Source organism: Parambassis ranga, chromosome 19, assembly GCF_900634625.1.
Source record: "Parambassis ranga chromosome 19, fParRan2.1, whole genome shotgun sequence".
Classification (NCBI taxonomy): Eukaryota; Metazoa; Chordata; class Actinopteri; family Ambassidae; genus Parambassis; species Parambassis ranga.
In genome coordinates, this window is record NC_041039.1 from 17,841,802 (window position 1) to 17,854,939 (window position 13,138).

Below are 13,138 nucleotides of genomic sequence, written 5' to 3' on the forward strand. Positions count from 1 at the left end.
CCCCAGACTTTCTCCCCCCCCCCCCTCCCTCTCTCTCTCTCTCTCTCACTCTTTCACACACTTCACACATCACACCGCAGCTTTGAGGAACCATAGTGATGTCAGCGCATCTTCTATTCAATGAAATAGTGTTCCGGTATTGATATAGCTGCTTGCTGAGTCTGATTAAGTTGTCCAAAAGAACATCCAAACCCCACCCACACGGGGCATTCCAGGCAGGCTAAAACAAACGCTCAGAGAAATAGAAGGAAGAAAAAAAAATGATTTGGATGTAATTCGGCTTGCTTACGGCCTGTTAAGGAGTATGTTGGAGAAACAAAGAGGCAGAAGGAAAAATACATAGAAAAGGGATGTTAGGTGTTTGTTTGTGGGCACTCGCTTTCCCCTCATTCACAGCCTGAAGTGCCAGGGGAATAGCTTGATGACGTGGGTTGTGGCCTGGGCAGGAAACATGGGGAGGAACTTGTGGCTTTATATTAAGTGCTGGGGCGGTTAACAGGAAAAGATAACCTGTTTCTGTTGATATAGCAAGGAAGTGTGAATTCTTGGCACATGCAAGATGTCGCAGGCCGACGAGGCCTTCCTCATCTCTGACTGGCTTACTGGAATTTCCTCGAGTTCACTGTGGTTTTGTTTGGGTGGCTGTGATGGAGTGTTACAGGAATTCTTGCAGGGACACTGCTGCAGCAACAGAAAAAAAGGTGTTTCTTATGCAAGACTGTTGCATCATAGTGGCTTCAGTACTTCAGTTCTATGAGTGACCTTTTGTGGGGTGCCGTTTCAGATACACAGTTCAGTTCATGGTGTGTTTTATATTCTAACACAATGGTGTAAAATGAGTTGAGGAGTCTCTTGATGAAGCATTATCTGTTATATGCACGCCAAGACAAGTATTCAGTGTATAATTCAATTGTCAAACAAAATAGCATTCTGTATCTGTGTGCAATTATTATGTCAGTGTGGAGTGAACTTTCCATTGCCTGGAAAAATAAGAAAATGGCCTGTTGCACTTGTATAATAACAGGTTGTTGATGTGCGAATGTGATGTGTGCATAGACACAAAATATTGTTTATATAAAAAGCTGCACCTATGTCATGAGATTGCCCTTTACAGCCATGCAAAGCTCTCATTCTGTCTCACACACACACACACACCAGCATCAGTAATTCAATCATTAGTGTTTCTTACAACAGAATATTTCTGCCATTTTTTGTGATGTTCTAACTTTTTTTTGTAATTTCCTGTCACTCCTTTAATGCAACATGCAGCACCTCACACCTCAGTTAGTTTTTATTTTTAATCACACACTTGCATCACAAATTGTAAAAAAATAAAATAAAATAAAATAAAATAACCCCTTTAAACCCTAACCCACAGAAATAAAAAGAAACATAATTGAGAAAATAGCCACAGGTAGTACTAATGTACAGTGAATTGACAGCATCTTCCTTCGCTCCAGTCATCCAATCACTCACCCAAACAGACCCCCAGTCAGAAAGCCAGCTAGTCAGTCAGTCAGTCAGTCAGTCAGTCCACTGTTTGAGCAGGGTGGAGGCTCGTAGACGGGCCCTTTGTCTGAGCAGAGAAGCCCCAGACACAACAGTGACCAGCCCCGGCCCCTCACAATGGCTCTCCACACAAAGGCCCACACACTGGGACAATGGGCCGGGCTCAGAGTGGGGGTGGACGCCTGAGTTGAGGTTACCCACCTGCACACTCCAGGACTGCACCCCAGCCCCCCCCTGCCCCTTACACACACAGACACACACACACACACACTTAAAATGCTGTTGCAGGTGTCTTCCTGTGTTGGTAGCAGAAGGAGGAAGCTGGGAAATTCTCTGTGGTGAGAGCGTTCATTTTGGTCTTACAGAAGAAGAAGACAGCAGAAGATGCAGCAGGCTGAGCCACATGTAGGCACCACAGGCCAAATATCACAGGCTGGTGATGTGTGTGAAATAAACTAAAAATAAGACTCAGTGATTACAATCACTGACAAGAACAGTAGTAATGGAACTTTTATTTATTTATTTTTTTGTTTAGTTTGAATCATATTTTTATTAATAACATTTTCTTCTGGTTCTGAGAACAGGCAGAAACTGGCCAGTCTGCTCCTGTGCAGGCAGCTCTTTCTTTCTTTTAATTCCAAAATCAACAATCTACATTTCTAAGTATGGACGAGCATAAGACGTCACATGACAGACGTCTTAGCTGGCCTGTGGTGCATAGCATTGCTATGGAAATGCTTATTTTAATTATTATAATAATTATTTTACTAACTTTTTGTGAGTCCATGTGTGTTTACTGTGTAATTTAGCAAAAACCTATAAATTGATGAAAAAAATCTATAAGGATCTGAAATATTGTAAATGTATATTCAGTATTTTTTTATTCAAAATTCCCAATTATATATTATTTGAATTAGTACCAAAAAGGTGATTTTTACCACTAAGCATAAAATATTACACACCTTTCATTTTATTAAAAAAAATATTTTTTAAAAACATTAAAAATAAATTAAAATAATGATGATAAAAGAATCTGGTTTTAGATTTATATAAATATCTCTTGCACTACACACACACACACACACACACACACACAGAAATTCACATGCTGCTGAGGCTAGGGGGGAAAAATAAAATATTATAAGTAGCTTTATATTAAAGCTCACAATTGAGGATTGTTTAGGAGCTCATACACACTTCAGCCCATGTAAACCTTATCCATGATAAATTACTGAATGTTACTGGCTGCAACAAGTGGTCTGCTTTCCACACTCTGTGTTGGATTGGATGACAAAAGTGTCAATCATCAGCTTGCTCAAAAACACTGTAGGATTCCTGTTGTGCCACAATATTGTGTGCATACACACACACACACACAGCTCAATATTTTAAACCTTGATGGTAGTAAATATATATTTCTTTTGTTATTTTCCTAATCTATGCAATTGTATCTTTTAACATTTTTAAATTAAAACAGTGTGTGTGTGATATTGTGAATTTACAGCAGGTGTAAAGAGTAATCACACACGACTTAACATAAAATTTTCTTTTTTAATTGATTGCGACACATTTTATAACCACACATTACAAAATGCACATCAAATATTTTACCAGGCTCAGTTTGCAACCTTATTGATAACAGAAAAAAAACTACCAAAAATATGCTTTTACAAAATAAAACAATTATAATAAAGTAAATGCCACTTTGGATAACCGTAATCAAAAACCCATTTTTTTTTATTCTACATAAAAAAAAGTTTGACATAAATAAGTTAGTATAATTTCTCAGTGTTTTTACAAAATTATGTACAAAGGTACATTGCAAAGATTTACACAAATACACAGGCATGGTGACTGCATTTTCTGAGACGAGCTGTTTTCGGTCTCCACCCAGGTGCACCCTGGTCTCTCTTTAAAAAATAAACCACACACACGTTTAGGCAAATAAAAGGGAAGCTTTTAGATGCTCACAGTTGCATCCTCAGCAGGCTAACAACGATGAAAACACAAAAAATTAAATCCAACAAAAAAAAAAGTACAAAAGTATCACAAAGTAACACAATGTGAAGTCAATTAAGGAGCGCAGCAATGCTGGCAACTGCATTGAAGCAACCATGTATTTGGCATTGTGGGACATTCAACCCCTTTTTTTTCAGAAAACCATTAATGCTCATGGAACAATAGGAATACAGTCAAGGAGAACACAACCTGTGCAGTTTGTATGGTCTTTGTCCTTCAATATCTGAGTACCTCACAACTCCAACCGGGGGAAAGACAAAAAAAACCACCTTTACAATGTGGTGTGGAGGAGAACTTTAAAAAAAATCATAATTCAGAAATCAACTGATGCTAAAAGCTCAATTATAATATAAATATCAACAAATGTAGGGAAAATATTACATTTCTTGTGGAACCAGATTTTATAAGGAGAACTCGGCTTGGTGACACTGCAATGACCAGAGGAAGGGTTAACAACTAAATTAAATAATACAACAGATGAGCTACATTTGTACCGTTCTTCACTGCTGAGTTAGGAAGATGACGGAGTGAAGACACACAAAGAAACTGTAAGGAGCCAGGATTTGTTTTTTTTTATGTAGCAAATTTAGGGACTGTGTCAACGTCACACTGCCTCTCGCAGAAAAGAAAAGGAAAAAAAACAGAACAGAACAGCATTTTGGAAACATGTATCAAACTACACTGCAATTCTTCAAGTCAAATCAAAATTCACACCTTTTTTTTACATAAAGGATTTGTTTTTAAAATTATAATGTTCTCTTATGTGCTACATATGGAGAGAAATATAATAGATATATATATATTTTTATTATTATTTACACACAGGTAGTAAAAAAAAAGGAGCAAAAAAGGAAATCCAACCTAATTGCACACTGCTACATCGACTGCTTTTAGAGGCAGTAACTTTTTAATTTGAGTGCCACAAACTTTAGTGTTTCTATTCAGTGCTTCAACAGCGTCCTCCCCCGTCTTCAGGAGAGCTGATATGTTTCTGATGCTGCGTAGATCCTCTTCCAAAAATAAATCGGCCAACACTGAGGGCTCCCTCCTTCCCTCCCTCCACCCCAAACGTAAATAAGGGAGAGACAGAATGCATCTGCGAGCTCTGTGTGAGAAAAGAAAGAAAGTTAACATTAATGTGATGCAGACACTTTTATTAATCTAATGCTGGGACAAACATATGAAAACATGTGTACTTTTACATCTGCACATGTGTACAAATCACCGTATAACAAGGTGTGTGTCTATTATAACCTGCAAAACGCCACCTGCTGTGCATGGTTTAATGCACTGAAAAGATTTTATCTTTTTTTTTTTTCTACAAATTAAAAGGACATGTTGTGTTTTTCCCTCCATCCACTGCAGCCCTGACAGTTCACATCCTGCCACGACAATGCAGATTTCACGCTTCCCTCTCTTCACCGTGGCCAGAGAGCTGCAGACCTGCACGACTCTCTCTGCACCGGCAGGGACAGATGTGTGTGTGTGTGTGTTGCACTAATGTTACAACACACACACAGAGACCAGCCCCTTCCCGTCCCTGCTCTGCTCCGTGCTGAGGGCAGTGGCTGCTGACGTGTTACTACACTGTTGTTCTGCGCTTGTTGTTTACAGTTCAGACAGCGGCTGTAGTAAAAAAAAAAAAAAGCTGCAATATTGCTGACACGCGTTTCTGCTTTTTACTGATCGCGTATCGATCTGATCTGAGTGCAAAAACACAACTGAAAACTCTACTCAACACATGAATGGAGCAGTTTGACAGCAAAGCAGCGCCTGTCACAGCTGCACACGCTCCGATAGGTTTGAATATTTATTTCAATAAATACATCTATACTTCCACATCTGGAAACGGGAGCACTTGTGTGTATTCTTACACCGTCCAGAAGCCCTTTTTATAAACACACACACACACACACAGGTCCTGGTCCTTACCGTGCCTCGTCCTCACGTTTGCCTCCTGGGACTGCTCTTTCTGGGGGTCTGTTCTGCTGCAGAGTGGCTCCGGTTCGGACATCTAACCTCCTCTGAGCTGGTGTGTGACCTCTTAGTTTGAGCCATGGGGTCTGCAAAACCAACAAAAAATTACAAAAACGAAAAAAATAAAGTCAGTAAAAATGAATGGAAAAGAAAAAGCAGAGAAACGCATGCGCTGCTGCGGGTCCCCCCTCTACGGGTCCAGATTACTAAGATAATTATTTTTTCGGTGCACAGTGAAATGGAAACACTGCGATCGATATGCTGGATCGATCCCAGCTCTGCCTGTCTGACACACACACAGCCTCACTCGGGTGAGTTTAGGAGGTTTAGTACCGTGACATGCAGGTCTCTTCCTCAGCCCGGTGCACTGCTCCTTGTGCTCCATCTGCCCGTCAGACCTGTCGCTGTCTTCGCTCGGAGCCACCACAACACAGTTATGATTCCCATTTAGATCCACATTGTTATTCCCAGCGGAGCAGACGCCTTTCTCCCTGTGCGGCTGTCGGGTGTAGAAATTCGGGACGGTTCTGTGATCCACTAATTCCCAGTCGAGCCTGCCGTTCATCAGCGGCTTGTGATTGGCGAAGTCGAAGCCCCACTTGGCGGAGGCTGCCTCTTCCAGCTCCCGCAAATGTCCCTTTAAATCCCTCTTTAACTCTTCGTGATCCACGGAGCCGAAGAGGTTTTTGCAGGCTGAGGGTTTTGGGTTATCCGACACCCGGGAGTCCGTGCGCTCCAGCGTCGGGCTCCCGTTTGAAAGACGAACATCTGACATTTTCCCCCCGGAAAAAAAGAAGAAAGGCACAAATTTATCAACCAGCCGGGAGCGTCCAGGTTTCAGAAGGAAAACACAGCGCTCAAAACACAACGGGTATCTCCTCCTCGTCGCTGCCAAAGCTCCAAAACAAGCGTAAAACGACTTATGCCATGCGCACGTCGAGCCGGAGACGCTAACGGCCGCGGTGCTCTGAAGCCGAACGTCTCCGCGGATCATCAAAACAAAGCGCAGAGGACCCGGAGCCGCGCTGTCAACCTCGTCCTGTAGTGAGAGAAGCTGCAGACAAACCTTCTCAGGACCCAATATGGCGTTTGAGAGATGTAGATGGGATTGAGAGGGGAGGTTGACTGTTGGGGGGAGAAAAACATGATTGACACTCGGAGCTATTTAAACGCGGAGAAGTCCGCTCATTGGCCACAGCGCGTTAAGCCCGCCCCCTTCTTTTAAGGTGGACAGGCTGGTTGCAGCAAGGCTTACAACATCCAAGCACGTATATACACACACACACATATATATATATATATATCTCCAAATTAAAAATGAAAACTCATTTTAAATGTATGTATATAAATACATGTATACTTATATTTATGCACAGCACATAATGTAGAAGATTAAGAAACAAATCCTGTAAAAAAAGTCAATAAAAAAGTTCATTACCTGGAAAAAGGCAGTTATCTCCTGTAATTAAGATGCAGACAAAGTTAAATATAAGCTTTTAGGCCAGAATAATTCGTTTATAAAAACTCAGACTAGACTTAAGGTGGAGACATAAACTTAGATGACATTTAATGCATCTGCAGCCATATTTACATGGTCTGTTAACCAGGCATATTTCAATACATAAAAAAATAAAATAATTAGAAATATAAAATTAAACAGCTGCCCGAATAAATAAACAGATGAAGAAAAAATACTGATGAAATTGCATGTAAACATTCCACCTTAAAAGAGATTACATATCTGTTCGAATTTAGGACTAAAGCTTCAAGGTGTGGGCTGTCAATCTAAAGTATCAAACATCCCACCTCCCCATTCCATATATCAATAACAAATTCTGCCAATTTGGCAAATGTCTATCTTTGCAACATTTCCACCAATTATCTAAAGCTGAGGGGGGAAGGTCAAGGTCAGAGCACACCAGATCCCCGTCACCAGAGCCCGGCACGAAAAGGGAAGAACAGATGTACTCGGGTAGGAAAGCTGCAGCTCAGAAGTCGACAAATGTGACAAAAGAAAAAATACAGAAATCTAACTCAAAAATGCAGAATGACAGACGTCCTGCGTGCTGAGTCAGAAACTGCTGTTTACACTACTGTGAAAACACTAAAGACGTACAGAAAATTAAACCCTAATTGTCAAAAAAAGTACTGAAATAAAACACATTTTGTTATCTAAGAGGAAATCAACAAGCAAAATGCATTTGCTTTTGAAAGTATAACACCCCTTTTGTTCTTCATTGTGGCACAGTTTACACTTCCCACCACTGAGAAGAAAAACAGGCCCATTAAGACAGATGTTGGCCGCATGTCCTCATCAAATTGAAAGAAACAAGATTTGCCTAAAATAGAACCATAACCTGCGAGAAATGATGCAATTTAATTTTACTGTGAGCAATTATTTACTTAAGGGGGTCACAGCAGGCTATGTGGTGCAGCTGTGGCCGCCTGCAGGCATAACCCTGTAAGACTGGGACGATGATGCCACCTAGTGGTCACTTTGCAAAACCTTTACTGCAGGGAAAACAGGCTGGAAACCATCGTTGTATTAAACACTGTTTTAATATCATTACTTTAGATAAACATCACATCTGTACATGTATATATTTATATGACCCACCACAGAAGGAGGGTTTAAGCTTCACTGAAAAACCCTGTAAAATATCAGTCCATTAGTCTCCTGAGTCTGCTGAGGTGTAGTCTCCTACCTTCAGGGGTCAGTCTGTCCATTACAATTTACTGGCTGGTTGGTATTCTCCATCAGGGCAGCCTCAGAGACTGAGCCACTTGATGATGTAGAAGTTCCTCTTGCCTACTCTGAGCAGGGTGAGTCCATTAGACAGGATGTGGAGTTTGGGGATCAGGACCTGCTCCGGTTTGTTTTCCCGCATGTGGTTGATCCATACTCCGCCGTCTGATATCATCCGATACCTGCATACATACACACACACACACACTTAGATGGTCAGGATAGGGTTTCATCCTATCAGAGGTAGTGGGGGCATCAGATTGATTAGCCTACTGCCAAAAACGTAGGCTTCTCATCTAAGGAACAAAATGAAATCTACCCTCTGGCTCCCTCTGGAATGGCGTTGGTCTTGCGGCAGGCGTCCAGCACGGTGGTCCCCGGGTCCAACAGCATCTCATGGAACGGCGCCTCCCTGAAAAGTTCCTGAAGCTCCTCATCAGTCATTTCCTCCAAGGCCTGTGTGCTGCTGTGATACAGCGCATTGGTACATCTGCAATGACAACATTCAATATGATTGTACAGCTGAGAGCACCATCAGGATAACAGATGTGAAGAAATCATGTATAAAAACTTGAGCCCATTCTGACCTCTTGGCACTTTCCAGGCCCTCCTTTCCATGCACCAGTTTTGTCACTTCTGCAGCCAGTCTTTTATGTGCAAGGCGTTTACTTGGATCCTCTCTCTGCTGCTCCATCAGCCTCTCCACCTCCGCCAGAGGCAGAAAGGTGAACAGCTTCAGGTACCTGCAGAATGTCAGCACAGCACACCTCTGCTTCTCATTACTGTGGAAAGAATATTTACCGTTTCTACTTCAACAGATGCTTTCAGGCCTTAGAACCCTGACGTACCCCTCCACGCTGCCATCAGGCTGCCTGAGAAAGAACTGGTACAGTTCAAAGGGTGACGTTTTGTCTCTGTTGAGCCACACTGCGTTGCCTGCTGTTTTCCCGAGCTTGTCCCCAACAGAGCTGGTCACCAGCGGGACGGTCAGGCCAAACACCTCCTCACCGCTCACTCTGAGAAGGAACGTGGATACATTCATATAAAAAGCTTTGTTCAGAAGAGATCGATAGTATTTCTGTCATGTGAAGAGCTTGGTCTGGTCTTGAGATATTTTTTAACAATAACAAATTTTTCCTTTTCCTTTTTTCCTTTCTCTGCCTCCACAGACCCCTCTGCAGATTGGACAGGATGCTTAACCCGATGTTTGCTTTTGCACTGAGCAGGTGTTGCAGGTACACTGTAGTGTATATACACATGTCTATAACAGGAAAGGGGACCAGCGCTGCGTCAAAAGGCTCACTCTTTGTTTGGATGGACATTTACTTGTGTATGTACTCATGGCCAGACATCAAATTGCCCAGCTGGTCGGTGCCTCCGAGCTGAATCTTGCAGCCGTATATTTGGTTCAGGTGGTAGAAGTCATAAGCTTGGAACACCTGGTAGGTGAACTCTGTCAGGCTCATACCGTCTGCGCTCTTCAGCCTGGACTGCACGCTGTGGCGGCTGAGCATGGTGCCCATCCTGAAGTGCCTTCCGGCATCCGACAGAAACCCCACCACGCCCCAGTTCTTATACCAGCTCATATTGTTCAGCACGGCCATGGTGCCCAGTGTCCTGGAGCTGTCGTGGAAGTACAGTTCGTGGTTGGTGAAAATCCTCTGAATGCTTTCTCGGATTCTCGTCGTGTTCGCCTCCACCGTGTCCCCGGACAGTCGCTCCCGTTCGCTTGACTTCCCGCTGGGGTCTCCGATTTGTGCCGTGGCCCCTCCGAGCACGGCGAGGACGTGGTGTCCGGCGCTTCGGAAGTGCAGCAGGCCGATGATAGCCAGCAAGTTCCCCACATGAAGGCTGTCAGCGGTGGGGTCAAAGCCGCAGTATACAGTCTGCGCACCGGATTGGAGCAACCGGGGTAGCTCGTCCTGCGCTGCGTTTTCCGGGAACGACTCCTTCAGAACCCCGCGTTTATTCAGAGAGAAGAGCAGCCCGCCGCGTGCAGGTGAAGAACGGTGGAGGTCAGACTGCGGTGCGAGGCTGGGGCGCGTTCGAATGAGAAAACTACAGCGTCCATGCCGCGATGCGTAACGGCAGATCCTCACCATGGACGCGGCCATGTTGGACAATGTGACAAGAAGAGGGAGGGGGATGAGGAGGAACGTGGTCAGCTGTCATGAATAGAGCGCCCTCTAGTGCACCGGTAGTCCAGGAAAAAGGGTTGTAGGTCACTATCAGCTTTGTTGTTTGGTAGAAAACATTATATTATAGAACATTATATTAATGTAAATAAAGATACTAAAATGAGTTTTACATCTATGAGATTTTTTTATTTTTTTATATATACATATATATATATATATGTGTGTGTGTGTGTATATATATATATATACATATATATATATATATATATATACACATATATATAGTTTACAATGTAGACTATAAACCTGCCAGAAATTTCAAAGAAATAATTTACATTTAAACAAGAAATATGTAGATTTTAAAATCATTTTATTTTTTAAATCCATTTGTGTCAATTTCAGTTTCATTTGTTTAAATGACTAAATATACATTCATCAAACATTTACAGTATTGTTATCAAGCCACAGTACACATTAACACATCCAAAGACAGTCTCTGTTGTCTCTCTGCATGACACTATATAGCCACAAAAACAAACTCCATTAATTTTGGGGGAAGAAAAAAACCAAACAAACAAAAATAAAAACAATCAGTTATCTAATACTATCATTGCTGCCCCGCGGTAACATTTTTCTGTCAGGTTTGGACGATAGAAAATGTGATATTAGCGAGTATTGTTGGTAGTTGTGTGCTGTAAGGCAGAGCACTATAAAGATAACTCCAGAGTGAATAAGAGAGACAGACATGGGACAACAGTACCTTTCTATATCCTGAGCTAGTTCAACATAGGAAGACTAAAGATTCCCTGATACAAGTTAATAAAGTCCCTTGTCAATATAACATAATATATATACTTTTCTAAGGGCAAGCCCACATCACAAATTCACATGATTCCTCGTCTTGTGTTGTTTCAACCAATTTATGTTTCACTGTCTTTTTTTTTTTGGAAAGCAAATCCTTCTCGGTTACTGTCTGACGTGGTAAATGAAGCTCCAATGGCGCTTTCACTGTTAAATCCATAGTGACATCATTTCCTGTTTGCAGGGCCCAGTTGGGTCACAAACAACTAAATGTAGCTAAAGACACCAACAGTTTACAATTCTTTATTACAAGTGTGTGCACAATCTCATATTGTTTTGAATCTCTGGTGTTTTGTTTTTATGGCATTTACACACACTTAAGGCACACGTTGTTTGCCGTTGATCCCCGGGCACATATCCACGTCTCTGTGGAGTCTGCGAGGTGAAAAACGGAGCTGCGCTGAATGAAAGTTCTGCATGTGGGTCTGACATTCTGTGACGAGATATATATATATATATATATATATATATATATATATATATATATATATATATATATATATGTATATATATATATATATACACACACACTCTGCAAGTAGAGGCAGCTTGAAGATCAGTAATCTACTCATGGCATTAGAAATGTTTGGTGAGACTATAGCAGCGAGTGACGAGAGAGAGAGAGAGAGAGAGAGAGAGAGAGAGAGAGAGAAAAGAAATCAGACAAAAATCAGGATAATAAAACAACATATATACTGCATTTGCATTGCTGCATCATCTTTACTGCAATAACACGTGATGTGATGGCAAATTATGAGTGCATTCTCTATTAGAGATGTGATGTGTAAAAAAATACAGGTTTGTTCAATAAGTGGAGGCAGCTATGGAGCACTTCTGATAATATTGACATTGCCTGCATATGTTATTACCCCATGTGTTTTTTTGTTTTTTTTAATGTGTCCTGAGAAAGAGTATAAAAAGAAGAAGATTAGTTCTGTGTGATCAGTGCCAAGCTTTCACATGATCAATGCACTTATCATCGTATCCCCTCCCCCAACAACGACAACAACTGTGATGCTCAGCACAGTCTGCATATAAGTTCAGGTTTAAACGATAAGAGCTTAATTTAACAGAAACATTAAACATAACTGAAAGGAGCTAAATACATACTACAGCCTTGACGGTTCTCTATTTAATAATTAAACCAAAGGAATGTCCCCAGTGGGATTCAGATCTCTGGATATTCAGATTGACCAGTTGCCCTGTTACACCTTACACGTCTATTTACATTGCACTCTTCAAGTCGTGCCATCTCAAATAAACAAGATTTAGTCATACATATATATATACTTAAGTATAAAAATATGATCCGATTCAATTAAAACACAACTGTGTGGCATTTAGGCAAAAAGAACATACAGTACAGAACTACATTTACTGTAGAAATTTCCACTGAGGAATACAAAAAGATGATCATCATTAGTACCTTGTATACCTCAAGAGTTAAATGGCTGGGGCAAGCAGTCTATGTAATCAGTTCAGCTATGTACAGGACAGTACTCTCTCTCTTTACACAATGTGATGCAACTATAAACACCACTTGATTTCAATAGTTCTTGATGATCTGGGGACATTTTGGTTGAATAAACAGATTCATATTGGTACAATCCAAACTATCAGGCATGCATGCATGTTTTCATCATTTCCTCATCAACATTCCCTTAATGTAGGTGTCACATTTATTTGTTACCCAAGGCAGCATGAGCACAAAATGAAGGAGTGCCTTTTCACATGCACAATCATCATCATGGTCAGATGAAGAAAATATCTAAAGGATGAAATATGTGTATTTGTATTGTATTTTTTTCCTTCACCAGACAGAATATATGTGAAAATAACAGAGCCAATGTGGCCATTTAAAACCAGGGAGAAGCAAGGTGGAGAGACA

At 41.3% G+C, this 13,138-nt stretch overlaps 2 protein-coding genes across 3 annotated transcripts; both read right to left on the reverse strand.

Annotated features, from left to right (window-relative positions):
• Window positions 1-3,228: 3,228 nt before the first annotated feature.
• Window positions 3,229-6,633, reverse strand: cdkn1bb (cyclin dependent kinase inhibitor 1Bb). Its single transcript, XM_028431815.1, has 3 exons — window positions 5,839-6,633; window positions 5,461-5,591; window positions 3,229-4,633 (listed from the first exon to the last, which is right to left on the reverse strand). Exons 1-2 carry the CDS (start codon window positions 6,497-6,499, stop codon window positions 5,473-5,475), a joined length of 780 nt encoding a protein of 259 aa, XP_028287616.1. The 5' UTR covers window positions 6,500-6,633; the 3' UTR covers window positions 3,229-4,633; window positions 5,461-5,472.
• Window positions 6,634-6,943: 310 nt separating this feature from the next.
• On the reverse strand, window positions 6,944-10,372 carry yars2 (tyrosyl-tRNA synthetase 2, mitochondrial). 2 transcript variants are annotated; one of them, XR_003672268.1, is made up of 6 exons: window positions 9,578-10,372; window positions 9,100-9,267; window positions 8,839-8,994; window positions 8,571-8,741; window positions 8,211-8,433; window positions 6,944-6,964 (listed from the first exon to the last, which is right to left on the reverse strand). XR_003672268.1 is itself a non-coding variant. In XM_028431814.1 (5 exons), the coding sequence occupies exons 1-5, from the start codon at window positions 10,363-10,365 to the stop codon at window positions 8,274-8,276; spliced, it is 1,443 nt and encodes a 480-aa protein (XP_028287615.1). In that variant the 5' UTR covers window positions 10,366-10,372; the 3' UTR covers window positions 6,976-8,273. The 2 variants fall into 2 exon arrangements, 1 of the variants encoding a protein (XP_028287615.1); XM_028431814.1 differs by lacking the exon at window positions 6,944-6,964 and having other exon boundaries at window positions 6,976-8,433.
• Window positions 10,373-13,138: the final 2,766 nt, after the last annotated feature.

Excerpts from the sequence above, each read along its gene's own strand:
- cdkn1bb (XM_028431815.1), bottom strand. The coding sequence starts at position 6,499 with ATGATCCGCGGAGACGTTCGGCTTCAGAGCACCGCGGCCGTTAGCGTC. Across the intron at positions 5,592-5,838 it reads GAAGAGACCTGCATGTCACG|ACCCCATGGCTCAAACTAAG; the intron begins GTACTAAACCTC and ends TTGGTTTTGCAG.
- yars2 (XM_028431814.1), bottom strand. The coding sequence starts at position 10,365 with ATGGCCGCGTCCATGGTGAGGATCTGCCGTTACGCATCGCGGCATGGA. Across the intron at positions 8,995-9,099 it reads CCTGATGGCAGCGTGGAGGG|GTACCTGAAGCTGTTCACCT; the intron begins GTACGTCAGGGT and ends GACATTCTGCAG. Across the intron at positions 8,742-8,838 it reads GGCCTGGAAAGTGCCAAGAG|ATGTACCAATGCGCTGTATC; the intron begins GTCAGAATGGGC and ends TTGTCATTGCAG.